General features: G+C 33.7%; 1 protein-coding gene across 2 annotated transcripts in view; it reads left to right on the top strand.

The window, feature by feature from the left end:
* Window positions 1-575: 575 nt before the first annotated feature.
* Window positions 576-18,876, top strand: part of LOC123561436 (integumentary mucin C.1-like) — a 46,532-nt gene continuing 28,231 nt past the window's right edge. For both annotated transcript variants that reach the window (XM_045353803.2, XM_045353802.2), the window contains exon 1: window positions 576-915. In XM_045353803.2, the coding sequence (XP_045209738.2) occupies window positions 852-915 (64 nt within the window). In that variant the 5' untranslated portion in view covers window positions 576-851. The remainder of the gene's footprint in view (window positions 916-18,876) is intronic.

Here is an 18,876-nt window from a genome sequence, read left to right as displayed (position 1 = left end):
TATTTTGCAAATGACATGATACATAGATAGATGGGAATGTAGAAAATATGAAAAATATTTTACTTTGTCGTATTATGTCCATCTGTTTGTCTGTCCATCCTATAGATCCTGCCATGTCTGTATTTAAAATTATGTCAGATATTTTTTCATGAAATCTTGTATATTACATGTCGAAAGTTCTTTTTCATTACCTGCCATTTTCAGAAAGTTAATGTCACGTTTTGTTTGGGAGAAACAGTGAGTACAGTGAACGGGGAAATAGTTGCTGAATCATCGTGAAAATCGTATAAAGATAAATAGCAATATTTGTGAAAAAGCCCAAGATCGCGAAATCACAACAGGTGTTTCTGAAAAGTTTTCTAAATTTTGTCAGAAATGCCCGTCATAAACTCGAAATATCATAGTGTTGAACTAACTGGATTCGAAACATGCCAATCTGCATAGACACTGAAACACTGTTCAGAAGAGGTTTTTTTCTGATTGACAATAGTGTAATTTACGTAATGAAAATACTGCGCGATTCAATGTAACGGTTTAGTGCATCAGAATCAAGGATATAAGAAGATGATTTTGTGACATTATTTATACTGTCTCTCACACAGATATAGACATTAATGAATTATTTAGTTAGTGTTACCATAGTAATGTATTAAATATAATATACGACTTCTTATATGGTGAATTTATGGTTTGGTTAAGAACGGCAGGAAAGCACATGTTAATATACAAATCATTGGGTCAGTGTCATAAAAACGTTAATAACATGTCACTTTAGGATAAAGTGTTTCGTATTTAGTGAATATAGGCGCAGGAAAAAATACTGAATATAATTTCTTTTCGATTATTTTGGGATGTTTGCAATAGTTTTCTGTAACATGATATTTTGGATTTTAATAGTGTCTGTTACTTTTCAAGGTAAAGTATAATACTTGATCTTAGTGATTGTAAAAGATAACAAAATATCTGTATGTCTCGTAAATTTTTAGTTTCCGTACTGATTGCTCAAGTTTCTGCTATTCTTCTGAAACTTTGTAGAATAAATTCCTCCGGTTGTCTTTCTTTCAGCATTATGTCATCAATACTGAGAAAACTCGGCACTGAAATATTGCAGCGTCGGCTTATATATTGACCGTTTTAGTGATTTTAATTCAAAATATTCCGTTCGTTTACTAACATGTTTGGAAAATTTATACATTCATGAAATAAAATAATTCATATCAAGTGAAAACAATGTAAAGCCTGTATTTAGCAGCCGGTCAAGGAAGTGTGTCTGACTGTTAAAGGGATATGGCTGATTAAGACAAGTTGAAGTTAGAACGAAAAAAAAGGTCAATTTGAGAAGTAAGCTGACAGACTGCATAAGACAAGTTGCTGCTTAACGTTGGTGTCCGCTAAGGCAGGTTCAGCTGTATTTCCATAAGGTGTTGGCAATCTATGGGGAATCTTAGCTGCATATGTCATCATGCTTATTTCTTCTCTTATTAGACCGATTGCAGCATCTCTAAGGCGGTATCAGTAGTTTATGAACTGTTATAGCCATGGTGAAAATTCTCATGTCACTTTTAGGTCTTCTGCCATTTCGACCAATGTGTCTCCGCGGTTACAGCTTGTTTATCTTTCTACCTTGGCTATACGTCGATCTATAGCATATTCACGAACATAAAGGTTACAAAAATCTCGTATACTTGATTAAGGATGTTCACTCAAAGTAGTTGTGAAATATCGATTTAACTAAGTTATCTATTTTCGAATTATACATGGCGCTATTTCAATGCAATAACGAAACGTGAAGAAACATTAGAAATCGGGGCTTACAATTTTCAAAGGGGTCAAAATAGTTTCAGTTTCAGTTTCACCTTTATACATATGCCTTTGGTCATGTCTTCAAGACCAGTCCTGTTGTTGCAGCAACAAAGAAAAATATTGGTGCCGGTAAAGGTTCTCAAACAGCTCAAACTATTTGCATTTCAGAAGGGACCGTCTATCATATTCTGACTGATCGTTTGAAGGCTTGTGTTAGGTACGCCATTTTGTTCAATTCTAGTGGCACCGTTTTATAAATCCTTGCAAAAAGGTAAAACCATCACTGACAAGTTCTACTGCTTACAACTGTCAAAACATTCTAAAAACAATAATACCAAAGTAAAGGTGTGAAAGGCAAAAAAGCTTATTTATAACAATGTGTCCGCCCATTGAAGTCAACAATGACTGTGCAGATTTTTTTAGAACAAAAAGGGTTATTCAGGTTGAACACCCACATTCTCTTGACCTAAGCCCCTATGACACTTTCCTATTTCCCTTGCTAAAGGAAATGCTCGCCGGTAAATGCTGTGTCACTAGAAGTGCCCTTGGTTCTGCAATTTTTAAGTGCCTCAACAGTATACCAAGGGGAGACTACTTTGCAACATGTAGGTCATGGATAGCAAGACTAAAGGTGTGTTTCTGTGTGAAGACATGACGTGAAAATTGTCTTGATCTGAATGATAATTTAGAACCAGTGACATAATTTTAATTACAGTCGTGCAATGTTCACAGTCTTGTTAAACATAGCTAACCTGTTTAATGTCTTACCTCTTTTAAAACTGACATAAAGTGGCGTGAAAAGTAGGGGATATACATCTTCTAAGCGAGATTCCTCCTGTCACATTTATTCACTATAAAATTACATCAATCCTGATACTACTTCTATTTCTGAAATTGTGTATTAATCAAATACAGTTTACTACCAAAATAAAAAAAAAACATTACATCCACATTATGCATAGCTTTAAGTCCATGTCAAGTGAAAATAATTATAGTGTCCTATTACCTTTGTTGCCATTTGGATTTCAAGATTATAAACGTGTATCACTTTAACGTGTCAGTTCTCCCAACACTTACCTTTGCACTATATGATATGAAATAAGGCACTGCCTAAATTAGGAATCGATCTGCCTTGAAAATGCATATTTATAAACTGATTTTTTACTAGAAAATGTGTAACATTTTATTGAAAGATGCTATTTTGTATTACGACGCAAATTTTTAGCAGTTACGTTGAGATTTAACCTTCCTGGTGGGCCCTGCCAGAATTCCTCAATAACTGAAAAACAACGAGTACTCGCGATTCTGATTTTCTGACATACTTTAGTGAACCATTGAACCACGAGAAATATTTTTTATGGATGGGGTAAATCACGTTTACAAAACATATCTATTATCTTAATAATGCACGTTTTAGGAAATGTCAAGAAGTTACACCCTGCATATTTCTATTACTGTACTTCTGCAAAGTTTAATCTGTCATAGATTAGATGTCATGTGGTTGTCAGATTGTTTATCTATGATGTGTAATTGCACGACCGACAAAGACCTTTTGTCCGCCCTGGATGGGACGTAACTCCTGTCTACCACCTTTCTCATTTGTTTTCATTCAGTTGATGCTGCTCACCTTCCAACACCATTCTGCTAGCCGTAACTTAGGCAGAAGCATTTAAGCTATAATTCCTTCTATTTGATACGACATAAAGCAACCCAATGGTCAACATAATGTACGAAACGCTGCGGTTCGACAAATGTGTAAACGCACAAGAAAAATGCGTATTATTCTAAAGAATCTTAAGAACACGATCTGAGTTGATGTGTCCTATGTGATATAAGGGTTCTGCGATTGCGATAAGGGCCATACACAAGTAGGGACCATTGGTAAACTTGATCTGTTTATCATAATACACTGTCATTGACTGATCAGTAATAAATTGCAGAGTAATTTCTCAACCTTTATAACAACTCATTTCTCACCTTTATAACCGAGTTTAAAAGCTTGATTGAATTAGGCTAATAAACAAAGTGATAAGATACAATAGTTTTTATCAATATTTTTAATAAGTAAGTTTTTTAAAACAATTACATCTCATATTGCTGTTTATTGATTATCAAAATATAAAATAAGCATTCAGCACATAGCTTTTAGAAGTAATAAATTATTGTGTATTGTTGAACAATGATATATCTTTATTGCTGATTTTATATATAACATAGTAGATAGTTAACTTATATTTAACAACTCAAGAGATCAACCATGTTTTAATATTATAACATCTTTGTCTATATACTTCTTATCAATTAAAAATGCAACTGAAACGCCTCTTTAATTTCAATAAAATCCCGAAATTATCATTTTTCTTTTTGTGTTTTATTGTGTACTTTGATAAAAAGAATCATAATCTTTGAATAAACAAACTATGTAATTTCTCATTATTAAGTTTTGAATAATTATTTTTTTATAGTTTGGGTATTGCTTTGCTATAAGAGTTATAATTTTAATTTGCAGGAACATTAATTCCTTGACGAGCAATCAAAATTAACTTAACAATTAAATTTTGTGTAAATGCTGAAACAGAACTAAAAACAACAGATTCATAATAAAATGCAAAAACAGGGAAAAACCAATTTTTACCTGTTAGGCAATAAAAATTTATGATATCTTGACAAAATTAGGCACATGTCAAGTCTACAGGTTTTATGACCTTAACTAGACTGACAAGACAGATCTTGTTATTGGGATTTAAAGACTGGTTTTATTTTGCGGTGTGGAGTTCACTTAATAAGGAAGATTTCTTTGCCTTTAACTAAACCTCGTGCCACCGTTTTTAATTGATACTATAGTTTCATTTGATAACTCGCATCAACGGTTATCGTAGAGGGATCGATCCCGATTTTCGTCTCAATAACGATTGGATCGGTTCCCTATCAATTCACCCTTCCATTGAAATGAATCAGTTTGAAGTAACACGTTGTTTCACCAGAAGTAATTTCTAGACGGCCTCTTTGTACAGGTTACTTTTCTATTCTTTCTAACTTTGCCTTTTAGAGACACTAGTTCTATGGGGTTTTTTTAAAAATGATTTTTGTCCTTTCTCAAATGAATTAATTAGCATTATTTTACTTCAGATTTTATTCCACTATCATTCACTTAATTAAGGTTGTTCGCGGTCTTCCTAAAAAAATCAAAGATTGATGGTATCACGTTTGTTGTGTATCGTTTGGTGGAAACATGAAAACGTTCTAATGAATTCTTATTTTCCTATATGATTTTGAGTATTAAGTCATGATTGTGGCATTGTCATGACCTTGGGCAATGTATCATATTCTTGTATGCACGTGTTTTATACCAAAATCAATCCGAGCACCTAGCTTAAGCTAGATTTGGATAATCTTCATATGTTAGGACAGCTACTCTGCAATACTAACCGTGGTTTTATGGTAGTTATAACAAATTCTGTACGTAAATATTACAAAAGTAGAAATGTTTATAGGAAATCTAATCTGAACTATGATAGCACTGAGAAAGAACCATCTTCTCGCCCAGAGTCGCGGTAAAATAATTTCAAAACATTCATTTCTACCAAATTTGGCATTGAATGTTTATATGATACTGAAAAATGACAAAGTCAGTGAAAACACCTGCTAGCTTTTGGTAAAAAGCAAGAATAATGTTGATTTTCTCCATTATTTCAAAGTCATTACAACGGTTTACTCAATTCTGCATAGTGTTTTGTTGTGTGTGTGTGTGTGTGTGTGTGTGTGTGTGTGTTTTGTGTTTTTTTTTTTTTTTTTTTTGGAAATCTTGTTATATTTTCTTGTAATGTATATTTGTTAAAATTCAAACTTATCATATTATATTGATTAAGCTCGTAAAGTCATATCTTCTATGAATAAAATGAATCTAGAAAATTCGTAAAATGATATGCAACTGCAGTTATCTGATAATAGGGTTGCTCCTTTATTTTATACAGCTCAGAAGTCTGGGGAATAGAAAACGTTGATATCGTTGACAAATTTCGATTGAAATACTTAAAATATATCTTTAATATGAAACAAAGTACACCAGATTCTATGTTAAGAGCGTGTGTATATGACGACCTTGGTATTTTACCACTTTCAATTCGTGTTAAAAGTAGAATTTCAAAATTTTGAGACATAAGGTGAAGATTTGTCACAATAATTATAAAACTCCTCCCCTGCTTTATGATTGAATGAATATCAGTTTTAGTTGGATTTCGAATGATCGAGATAATTTGAATAATCTAGGATAACAAATTGCGGGTTAGAATAGAAAACTTAGTCGCTTATATCTAATACATTCAAAAGTGTTGTTAATACTAGGCATAGGAATTAGTCTCTATACAAAGGTGGTACAGCTATGTGAATGTTTAAATAAAGAATGTATAAGCAAGAATTTGTGTTTGAGAAATATTCAAAATACTTCCTTTTGATCTTGTAAGTTTAGGTGTATGAACTACAAGTTGTCAATAGAAACAGGAAATCTTTTATCTACTCCTTACCCCACTCACCCCCGTTTTGTATTTTGCATATAATCAAAATGTATCTGTTGTTGGATTTTGAAGCAAACCATCTACTATCTTTTTCCGTTATGTGCGATGCATGGTGCTCTGTGCTTCCGGGAAATCTACCCTTACCTTTTTATAATATTGCAAGACAACAAACTTTGTCTCCAATGTAACGCCAACATGTAGGGTTGCGAATTTCATTATATCTTAACTGCATTTACTTTTATGATTAAAAAAAGTTGTTCAGATTATAACTTTAAACATCCTAATGCAACCAAATCTTTTAAACTTGGGATTTTGTTTTAGTTTGCCTTATGATACTATTACGCCATTTGCATATCGGGTCAGTAATTCGGCACACAAAAAGTGCTTCCGTGATGTAATCAAAAAAATTTAAAATCATTGTTCTCCATTTTTGCGCATTTTCTTGCAGACCGAGTGCTGTGATCACACTTTTTCACTGCAAGAATGCATTCTGCATGGAATTATATGGTTTAAATGATTATTGTGCAACCTAGGCAAATTTTGCAGCTGTACTGTATATGTTTGTGTCAATTTGTGATAGAATTTTCATGAAAAGTAGCTATAGGAAAGCCTGATGTTCTGAAGTGATCGTTAGAGACCTTTAACATGCAACTAAATGTATTGACTTTTAAACAAAATTGAAAACTTGCCAAGTAGGTATCATCTGTAAAAGATTACCCCCCCCCCCCCCCACCCCCCACCCCTTCTTTCAGCCGATTATCGTCATTTTGTCTACCATTCTTTCTATAGATGGTTTACTTCTACTTCTACGGGTTACTCCCCAACAATCAACAAAGATTATGACTGGTTTAACTACCAGATATATTTCCTTAAAAACACTCATCATTTCAAGCCAATTTCTAATTGTAGCAGCGAACACGCTACATTCGCATAATTCATTACATGATTCAATTTCAAGGCACGGCCTGGTCAAATTCTATTAAGTTTCATTATTTGTTGGTGACTATGTAAGGGGTATACTCTGACAAGGAAAGCCATGATAAGGTTATATTCGTTATTTGGTCGCCAACGAGTTTACTTTATGATAAACTTTATCTGTTACTTTTTAGTAAAGACCAGCGCTCCGATATACATTGTTTAAATCTAAGTCTGGATGTTTTCTAACCCGATATTTCTCAGTCTCTTTCAAAGAATTGTTGTTCCAGACCTGACATTATAACAACACACTTTATTTTACGCGAGTATGCTAAGTTAGCGGTTATACATTGTACATGTAAAAGTTTGAGCGGGGATCACTTTTTGTCAGATATGTCTGTTGTATATACATAATAATTAGCCACTTTAACTGTAGTTATAGCTTCGTGTCGTAAAAAAATTATGCACGCCCGAAAATATCGTGAAATAAATAACTTTATGTATATTTCCGCACACTTTTAAACGTAACATATTCATCATATTCTCAGTTTATCTTTCGGCCGGACCTCGAATGCTAATGAAAATGAGTTTTTAACTTTCTAACTCCAACTTTATTTGTTGGAGAGTAAATGAATAAATAAATAAATAAATAAATAAATAAATGCATTAAATGAAAAATATTTAGGCCGAGCATTTTGTGGTAGAGATGTTTTTGGAAAAATAAAATTTAAAGTTTTTATATAATGTCAAGTAACAGTCTGACTTTGGAAAACTTTAATTCTTTAAATTGTGGTATAAGATTCTCATATACCAAAACGGAAAAATTGTATGGGTGATTCAGGCAATATTCTAAATTGATCGGGGGACATAAGTGTGAAAATTAAAGATTGGAGAAAAAAATGATGCACATGATATAAGTAAATGCTTACATCGTGTATTCTCCTTTCTAGACAAAATGAAATAGGGATACTTTTGTAAGAGCCTTTCATATGTCGTCATGAGTGTGGTAGTATATACGTTTAAAAGATAGGAACGACTTTTATTAGTTTGTATGATGTATTTGTAGTCATACCGACAGATATATTAGATTATAGGTCGATTTTCAAGACAACAACCCAATTCCTCCGGCGATAAGTAAGGGTATTCGGGAGGTGGGGCGGGTGAAGGGATCTAAGGGTGTATTGATCACGAAACCAACTATAGTGACGTCCTTATATGAAAAAAGGGCAACATAGCTTGCCTGCCTGTCGTCCTGTCTGCGTCACAAGATGAGAAACATTTGCAGTCGTTTGTAATAAAACTCGAGGCATCCATCTATCTTTCCGATTTTTTACCGATTTCCCAAATTTTGAAACATATTCTTACCTTGAGTTCAAGGTCAGAACATGTTTCAAAATTTGGGAAATTGGTATAAGTTGTCCGCACTTTTTTGCTATACGTACTGATAATTAAACTAATACATGTATATTTGGTGAGGATCTAAAGATCAATTTATATTTTGGTTCCAGCTGCATGAGATCATTTAGCGAAGTGGCTAAAGTTTTTGTGTTTTTACATTTTCCGCTAGATATTGACTCAGTTTTTGGTGTGATGGTACATAACAGATTACATTTTTAGTTGAATTGAGTTGTCTGGTATTTTTTTTTACTGAAAACTGGATAGAAGTAAACCTACCAGTCATTTGGGTCTTTGATCGAATTTATTACCTTTAATACAATTTAATTAGCAAGCTTTCTTCTTTTTCATATAATGCAAAAATAAATATCTGGAAAAAAAATGAAAACCTGTTAAAACTATTAATCTTTTTGTCTCTCTCTCTCTCTCTCTCTCTCTAGTTCCACCCAATGCAAGAGGAAACTGACATGCTCTATTGTCAAGTGTTTAAACAAAGCAACATAGTACTGAAAATACTGAATGATAAACAAATTTTCATGACTACAACAGTCTACAACCAAACATTTTCAGTAAATATTTTACAATATTTTTACTTGTTTGACTGTCTAAATTAATATTCTAGAGACAAACGTTCCAGCATGATCATTTAATGATAGCGTTACGAAAACCACCGGAAATGATCATTTTAATATGTCTTGTACAGTGACACCGTTCTTTTCACTGTCAGTACAATTCATTGCCATTATGTTGATTATATATCACTATACTAGATGTGCACTGAAAACTATTAATACATTTCCATAATAAATACTTACCTTGTCATAAATCAATCATCATAGGAAACCCCAGTCGATCATAAATCAATACTTCGACTTTGATGTTACTAATTCAGTCAATAGAGGTAAAAAAAAATAAGATCTAAACATTTTTAGCTGGGGTAGATGCATATGACTTCAGAAACACTCAACTTAATAAGACAGTGTGTCATCTGCCAAATTCAAAGGTCAAAGTCATACTTCGAGGTAGATTATCTTAAGTATTTTTTTCTGCCCTGTCTTAACACTTTAATACACCGATGGATATATTAATTACTTGGCTGCTTAGATATTCACTATATAAAAAGGGCATTATGTCCCTTACTAGACATAGATCCTTAACTCAAAGGTCAAGGTCACACTTGTTGACCCCCTCCCCACCCCCAATTATTTTTCGAAGAAAAAACGGGGGGATAGAAATGGGTTTTGTCTGTTCACCACGCTTTGTTTCCTGTCCATAACTATGACATCCATCAATCACTTAGCCTAATATTCCGTACAATAAGACGACCTGTCACGGACAAAACCCAGCTCCCTAGCTCCAAGGTGATTGTCACGTTGGAAGGTCAAAGCTTAACAGGGTCTGTTTCGTGTCTGGTCCATAACTCTGTCATTCATCAAGGGATTCTAGAATTACTTGGTTTCCCCCATAACTATAGACAACGTGTCGCCTTACTTTGAAGAAGACCTTGTATTTGGCTAACATTATGCTTTGTGAAAAATTTCCCTAGGCGAAGGAAGTTGGTAATTCTGTTACATTTTCTTGTTTAAGTGTCATTACTCGCTGGACACACACTTTTGTGCCCTAACATCATGTAACGATGACATTCATGTCCCACTGATAACATTTCTAGTTCTTAAAATGTTTCCCCTTAATTACAAATTGTATTCGAACTATTCACACGTTTGCCTTCAAATTCTGTAAAGTGGTCAGAATACACACCAACTCTCCCCCATCCCCTCCTCCCTGGTTATAATCTAAACAGCGCAAGAGATTTCGAGTTAATCCTTCATCCCTACTCAACGATATATATGCAGTTACCGCAGTTACCACATTACTGACGGAAATGTGTTAAATGAATGTCGAAATTACAATTAATATGTAAACATTATAAATAACATAAACGAATTACTGCATTAATTTTATTTTGATAGATTACAATTTATTGCATTTTAGATAGAATGCGCCATGACAGAACTGAAAATAACGTAAGCTAATGCGTTTTAACAAAATTAAGAACATAAATGTTTATAAACAGTCATAAACAAGAAATATCTTTAAAAATGATGGTCAGGAAAGAAGTTTATGAATTTTTCATCTAACATCCATCTTTCATCTAACATTTTTCAAATTACAAAACTAAACACCGCACTTTAACAATTTAAAAGGTTCTCTTTTAATTTTTCGCAAAGGTTTCGTAGGGTTGCAATTTTGTTTCGTTTATCCTTATACGAATAATTACAGCAGTAGTTTGATGAGGATTTATGAAGCGGTTCATGAGAAAAGGTCATTAACCTATCCCCATTTGTACAAAAATAGCAGGAGACCTTATGATATTGTTACACATCAAATTTGATAAAAATCCATTACATTTTAGTTGTTAATGTAAAGAAAGGCATATCTACTTTTAGCTATAGTGGTCCATAATAGGGCCCAAGTTCCTATATAAATAAAGAGGACCTTATAATGATGCTCCAGACCAAGCATGACAAAGATCCACCAAGCTGTTCATGAGACGCTGTATAAAAGCATTTCTAATTTTAGCTCTAAATGCCCCTTAAAGCGTCAAATGTCCCAGCTGAACAAAGTTGGCTGCTGGCCTAATAAAGATGCTACAAATCAAGTTTGATTAGAATACATGAGAAAAAAATCAATTAAAGGATTTTTTTATTTATTATTTTTATTTATTTCTAAAATAGGCCAACTGATCCCGCTTTAACAAATGCATATTCGCTATTCATGAATCTTTGGACAATGACGTCACACCTATAAAAAAATGAAGGTCAAGCAAAACATACAATTGTAATTATTTCAATATTTCTGTTTCATAAGCAAAGTTTGACCGTAGTCATATCACATAGATAAACTGTATGCAGCGTACCTTCATTTCAGTTTAATGAGATTCAGTCATTATATAGCATATATATAATAAAACAGATTTCAACTGAGTTCAATATTTGCATACCATACTAAAGAAAAATATTCATATATAATAAATCAGTTAAATAATTTATAACAAATATATCAAAGCAAACAAGTACTCATTTTAATATGCAATCTGAATAAGTCACAAAAGCAAGAAACCTTTTCATATACAGACGACAATTGTAACAAGGAAAATCTTTTAAAAAGCACTTCTCTACATAAAAGACTCTTATCACACTCTTATTCATGTGATACGCAGACCGTATTCAGCTCTTTCTTTAATTTGATATATGTTGGTATTTGAACAGGTTTTTATCATATTTATTAAACTTACTTATCATTTTGAGATATATCAATATTCTTGCTAAATATACTGAGCCAAAGTTAGCTTTAAAACTTTGAACAGCGTCGTTTAGAATAAAGGCTTTGTCTACATTTCACTCAGCGTAGCACAATCAACAGAGTGAAAGAAATTGACACTCTCGGCCAATCAGGCAGAGTGTTACATAAATCTTCCATGTTGATAAATTATCTATAATGCGTTATCGAGTAGTTTGATTTGCAAACTGAAGTCACGTGGCATAGGTAACGAAAACGAATTTAGACGGCGTCGCCGAAAAACAAAACTTGAATGTACGGATCGGATAATTCAGCATTCTGTTAGCAGATACTGTAGTTTTAATCGACGACGCTAGTATTATATAGCAGATACCGGGTATTGAACTGGTCTCTTAACATAAAAATTCAGCTTTCTGGCCAATTTCCTTTTCAAAATGGCGGGAATAAATTGTCATTTACTTTGATCGGTCAAAATATACTTAAGTATATACATGATTTTGTAAATAAATATTCTTTCGTCCAGGTGGTATCTTTTGCATTATTCATAACACTGACATATTTCACTGGTGAAGAAACGAACAATATAACAATTAAGCTGACATATTTATTCAATTTATATACATGACCCCCCATGTAGGCTAGTATAAAACCATCCGTTAAAGCTAAGCTAAAAACTGTTCGTCAGTTGATATGGTGCAGCCAGAAGTCTTGTTATTTTTTTATTTGTATATAGTATCATCATATAATGTATTGCATAAAGTGGGAAGTAACGGGATATGTCTGTCCTAAGGTCAATTTTCGACATCATGGCTGTTATGCGGACTACTAACTGAATGATACCTTTCGGCATTTAGCAGCAAGCATGGCGCACCAAGCTTCCATAATTCCACTGAAATATTATAGTTGCTTAAGCAAAAAAACCTAATAAATCAAGCAATATACTCAGAAAAGATTGGTTATCGCCTTAAACATATTTTTCCAACTTACAGGTCAGAGACCACCAATTAAACAATGTACAGGTAACTTGATCGAAGGTAATGTTTAGTCCGTTCTGATCGGTCAGTAATGTAAACAAAGCCAAGAAGTGATTTGTTTTCGAAACTGGTCCTTAATAGGGCGTTTAGAATGTTTTATTATTCATTTTGACAATATTTGCTACATCAGATGTGTATATATTGAAAACAGTTTCACGAAACGTTTTTCTGTGTGATATACACAGGTCATGTCATTCACGCGAAAAAATACTCGGATAAAGTATCACTATTCATACGTTTTTCGTTCGTGATTTTAATGGAACTAAGATAGTTTTTTAATAAAATGTGACTAGAAATACAAGTTTCGACTTATAGAAGGTCGAACACGCCATAACGTTATAATGGAAGTCTTTGGGAAAACAATTGGTGGTCTCTAACTCAGTATATTAGAGCTAAAAACATGACTTTTGTCCAAGGACATCACAGCTAGTGCTAATGACTCAAGTTATGCTGAAAGATGTTATCCAGCAAAACTAATCGTGAACTTTGAATATTTCTTAAATTGTAGACCTAATTTTTGACAGGTGTGCCTATTTTGGGGTTGGATTTTGGACCAGTAAGGGTTATTTTTATGCCCCCACTTTTTTTTTGGGTGTGGGGGGGGGGGGGGAATATAGATTTGCCCTTGTCCTTCCGTCCTTCCTCCGTCCGTCCGTCCTTCCGAGAATGTTGTGTCGCGCGTAGCTCCAAAAGTATTTGACGTAGAGTCACAAAACTTTACAGGAATGTTGGTCAGCATGTATATAGTTGTGCATCTGGGGTTTCGCGTCCGGATTCATTCAGTCCTGTAGGAGTTATGGCCCCTGACTTTGTAAAAATTGGTCATTTTAATGTTGTGTCGCGCCTAGCTCCAAAAGTATTTGACCTAGAGTCACAAAACTTTACAGGAATGTTGGTCAGCATGTGTAGTTGTGCACCTGGGTTTTGCGTCCGGATGCATTCAGTTGTGTAGTAGTTATGGCCCCTGACTTAGTAAAAAATTGGTCATTTTAATGTTGTGTCGCGCGTAGCTCCTAAAGTATTTGACCTAGAGTCACCAAAGTTTACACTGGAATGTTGGTCAGCATGTGCAGTTGTGCATCTGGGGTTTCGCGTCCGGATTCACTCAGTCGTGTAGGAGTGATGGCCCCTGACTTAGTTAAAAATTGGTCATTTTAATGTTGTGTCGCTCGTAGCTCCAAAAGTATTTGACCTAGAGTCACCAAAATTTACAGGAATGTTGGCCAGCATGTGCCGTTGTGCACCTGGGGTTTCACGTCCGGATTCATTCAGTTGTGTAGGAGTTATGGCCCCTGACTTAGTTAAAAATTGGTCATTTTAATGTTGTGTCGCGCGTAGCTACAAAAGTATTTGACATAGAGTCACCAAAGTTTAAAGGAATGTTGGTCAGCATTTGCGGTTGTGCACCTTTCGCGTCCGGATTCATTTAGTATTGTAGCAGTTATGGCCCCTGACCTAGGAAAAAAATTGTGTCTTTTGTCATGTAGTGGGGGCATCTGTGTCCCATGGACACATTTCTAGTTTTCTCTGTAATGTTGGAAAATGTTCAAACTTAATAGACTTTGTTTTTTTTTTTTTTATTTCTTACGGAATGAATCGTATTTTAGCGTCCCAGCAAAACCTAAAAGTTTGCGAAAAATTGTAATAAAAAAGCGATAGGGTCTAAATGTAGACATGTACTTTAGTAAAATGTCCATATATCTTTGTAAAAACTGAACATTTCTTTATAAAACTTCGTAAAACGTTTAGTATTGGATCATGTTTGGCAATAAAGCTGCAAAAATGAGAAAATATTATAAGAAACATTCCTTTATATGCCAAAACAAGGTTCCTTAGATTCAAAATATATCCACATATTCAAGATTTAGACTTTAGGTTAAAATTACCAGATTTACTCCGCATACAATGATGTTTTAGGTCCTGTGACTACCCAAACTCTTTTACAGTTTTGCTGTGCACTTCATCGAACTAACACAATATTATCAAACCTTTTATTTTGTCACCATGTTTCATAAATTCTCTGATGTTTTGATTATTTTACAATATACGTATGAAATGACAATATATATTTAAAATGATATGTACCCAGTCAGTCATTTTAACAAATCTGCAGATGAAACGCACATAATACTTAGCGTCTGAATTGCCATAGTTACGACCGGACCTATGTATTTAAAAGTCTGTGACCTACGACTTAATTTTTAGGAATTAAGTGTTTCTATAGCAAACATTTATTACATAGTTTAAAACAATAATTTACCACCAATATGTGATATAAGTGAAATGTTTTAAAAACTCTAAGCTTCTTCTCACATTCAATGTCATTTAGATTTAGTGGACATTGAACATTGGATATATTTAAATCTTATTTAGCTAATCGAACACAGACTCTAGAAGTAAAGAAGCTGCATTCCAAAAGAATGACAGTACAATCCGGTGTCCCGCAAGGATCCATACTAGGACCCCTTCTTTTCCTGATATATATCAATGACATGGCGTTAATTTCAAATACTACTAACATTGATCTATATGTCGATGACTCCACCCTACATAAATCCGCCGACAGTATTACAAAAATTCAGTCTGAACTTCAGTATAGCCTAAATAGTGTCCATAATTGGTGTAAAATAAATAACATGTCACTTCATCCTTCAAAAACAAACTGTATGGTATTGAGCACTAGAGTAAAAATAAAACATACTAAAAAACTTGAGTTAATTTTAGACGGTTCGGTCATTGAAAACGTGAAGTGTCAGAAAGTTCTAGGTGTATATATCGATGAAACTCTGTCTTGGCAATCCCACGTTAGTACCGTGGCCAATAAACTAAACTCAAAAATTGCTCTACTTAGAAGAATTGCATTTTTCTTAACAGATGAGATGACACTATTGTATTACAATGCATATATTATGTCAACCATGGAGTATTGTTGCAATGTCTGGGGACTTTGTCACAAATCGGACACTGATAAAATTACATCTTTGCAGAGACGCGCTATAAAAATAATTACAAAATCAAAGTGTAGCAACTTTGATGAAGTATTAAGAAATTCAAAACTTCTATCTTTTGAAAACAGGTGCAAATACCATATTTCATTATTAGTGTACAAAAGTAAAACAGGAGATTGTCCTATATACATTTCAGATTTACTACATTTTGTTCATAATGATCATTACAGTCTGCACTCAATCGAAAACATGGATCTTTCTATTGTTAAACCTAAAACGAACTACCTGAAACAAACATTTAGCTACAAATCTGCACACATATGGAATTCACTTCCTTCTTACATTAAACTTCATAATAATAATATAACTGCTTTCAAGCATGATTTAAAGAATTTTCTCTTACAATAGTTTTTAGCAATTAATTACCTGTAATTACAAGAATTTTGTTGAATTGATGTTACTGTATTCGTTTCCAATAATAATAATATTCATATTATCTTATTATTCAAATCTGGAACTATTTATTATCTTATGAGACAGACTTTCTTTTTTTTGTATGCATCTTTAATTGTCATGTATAATCTTTGTGACGCATGGTAATTCTTTTAAAACATAGTTATTGTTATATTACGTTTATTTAAGACTTCTTTAATTTGAGACGTGTTTGTCGAGAAAATTTAAGAAATTCTGATATGTATATTTTTGTATAAATGTTCAATTATAAATTGACTGTATGATTGTGTGTATGTGTGTATGTGTGAATGTATATCAGTTGAAGGCCATACTGGAAATAAGTTGTAAAATATCTGTATTTGTACACTTAGTATGTCACCTTCAGAAAATAAAGTTATTATTATTATTATTATTATTATTATTATTATTAGTGGTCCGTAATCGATTTTTGAATCCCCTACTGGTTATGTCCGAGAAGAGGGCTATAAATTTGCCCTTCGGTCGTGTTTCTGTCTGTCTGTCGGTCGGTCGGTCGGTCAGTATGTTTATTCGTCTGTCTTCAAAGTCTGGATCCTGTGATAACTTGAGCAATATACAATAAATTTTAATGAAAGTTGGTATGAGGATAGCTCCTCTACCAGCTATGACCAGATCGAATGTAGGATTTCTCATCAATCTGTTCTTCTCGTATTCTATATTTCAAGTGTTAACTTAACTAGAAAAGTATAAAAGATATTTTAGTGATATCTGGTATACGTGTACTAAGAATACCATAATAATGTAATTACCGGACCATTTTTGACATTTTATTACTGAAACAAAAAATAAACAGAGTATTTCTGAATCATGTCAATTTACATGTGTGTTCATAAAAACATCACAAGGAAAACGGCTGTCAGAATTCTGTCATGCGGTTTTACAATATGGCCAAGGCTTTTTATTGAAGTATACACACCAGGTCACCGTAAAATTGTGTCAAATATACTTGACCTGACCATAGACTGCAGGAATGTTTGTTTAAGGGGAAAAGTCTGAATTATTAAATTGAGGGTCGATGGTTGAAGTCCTTGACCTGTTTTCTTTGGTGTCTGTGTGAATGGTCAAAAGTTTATATTCTCTATGACTTTTGACGATACATGTTCCCAAGATGTTCTCATTCCGAGATATTTGCCCGTTATGAAAGAGATGCGAAAGCTAGAAACTGATTTTAAGACATTGCTAGTATTCGAAAATATTATATTTGTCAACATTTTTTATCATTTCATGTTATCTGACATTGGCGTTTCTAGGAATTTACACACAAATTGCCAATAAGTCGTAACCTAGACAAATGACCTTTCACCATTACTTCCGGTTGATCAGACATGAAGTACTGCTTTAAAGTTCCATAAGGCTTTTAATTTTATGTTAAAAACAAATGAGCTGTGTCATGAGAAAACCAACATAGTGGGTTTGCGACCAGCATGGATCCAGACCAGCCTGCGCATCCGCGCAGTCTGGTCAGGATCCATGCTGTTCGCTAACAGTTTCTCCAATTCCAATAGGCCTTAAAAGCGAACAGCATGGATCCTGACCAGACTGCGCGGATGCGCAGGCTGGTCTGGATCCATGCTGGTCGCAAACCCACTATGTTGGTTTTCTCATGGCACAGCTCAAATAATGTTGCAGTCATAATAGAGACTACACATAACTGAATAGTTAGAGAAACGCTACTTTCAATATTACACATGAAATTGTAAAGTCAGGGTCATAAAGGGAGATAATCAAAGGTAAAAGTAAAGGTAAAGGTAATTTTTATTTACCGTCACTTTGTGAAACAATTAACATAAGCTCTGCAGAGCTTTTGAGCGACCCTATTTTAAGAACAGTTAAAACCATTTATACCTTACCTCCAGCAATTTGCTGGTACCAATTTACAGCTGGGTCGACTGAGGCAATCGAGATAAAGTGCCTTGCCCAAGGACACACCGCAATGGGAGTAGCCAGGATTCGAACCAGGGGCCTTCACCTCCGTAGGAAAGCGTCTTAGCCCTCTCGACCAATGCGTCCACTTAAAAAACAATGCATTTTTTGTATTTTCTATTATGTTAGCCATATAGTCAAACTTATGACAAATACTTGAGAAAACAATTATCAAACATTGTATTTAACAAGAAAATAACATATTTTATGTCCATAACAATAAAATATGGCAGCTAAATGTTAATCAAAGGCAAAATGACCCTTTTAACATTCGTGTTGTCTGTACAGCACGTAAAACATAGCTTGGGTATCACTATTTCTTTCAAATCAAAAGCTATAAAAGATAATTTATATGATATCTGTCAAAAGACAGGTTACATTTTAATATACAAAATGCTTATTATCTCTCGGTCGTTTTGTTGCACTGAATGACAGTCCAGAACCTTGCCTAATTGCGCATTTATTATATTATGCACACCATTTAGTGCACATTAATGGCATGTTTGTCATATCTTGCATTGTATTTCCCAAACACCAAACAGTGTGTCACTA

This window comes from Mercenaria mercenaria, chromosome 10 (assembly GCF_021730395.1).
Source record: "Mercenaria mercenaria strain notata chromosome 10, MADL_Memer_1, whole genome shotgun sequence".
Taxonomy (NCBI): domain Eukaryota; kingdom Metazoa; phylum Mollusca; class Bivalvia; order Venerida; family Veneridae; genus Mercenaria; species Mercenaria mercenaria.
The sequence above is the reverse complement of the archived record's forward strand: the minus strand, read 5'-3'. Positions and strand labels throughout refer to the sequence as shown.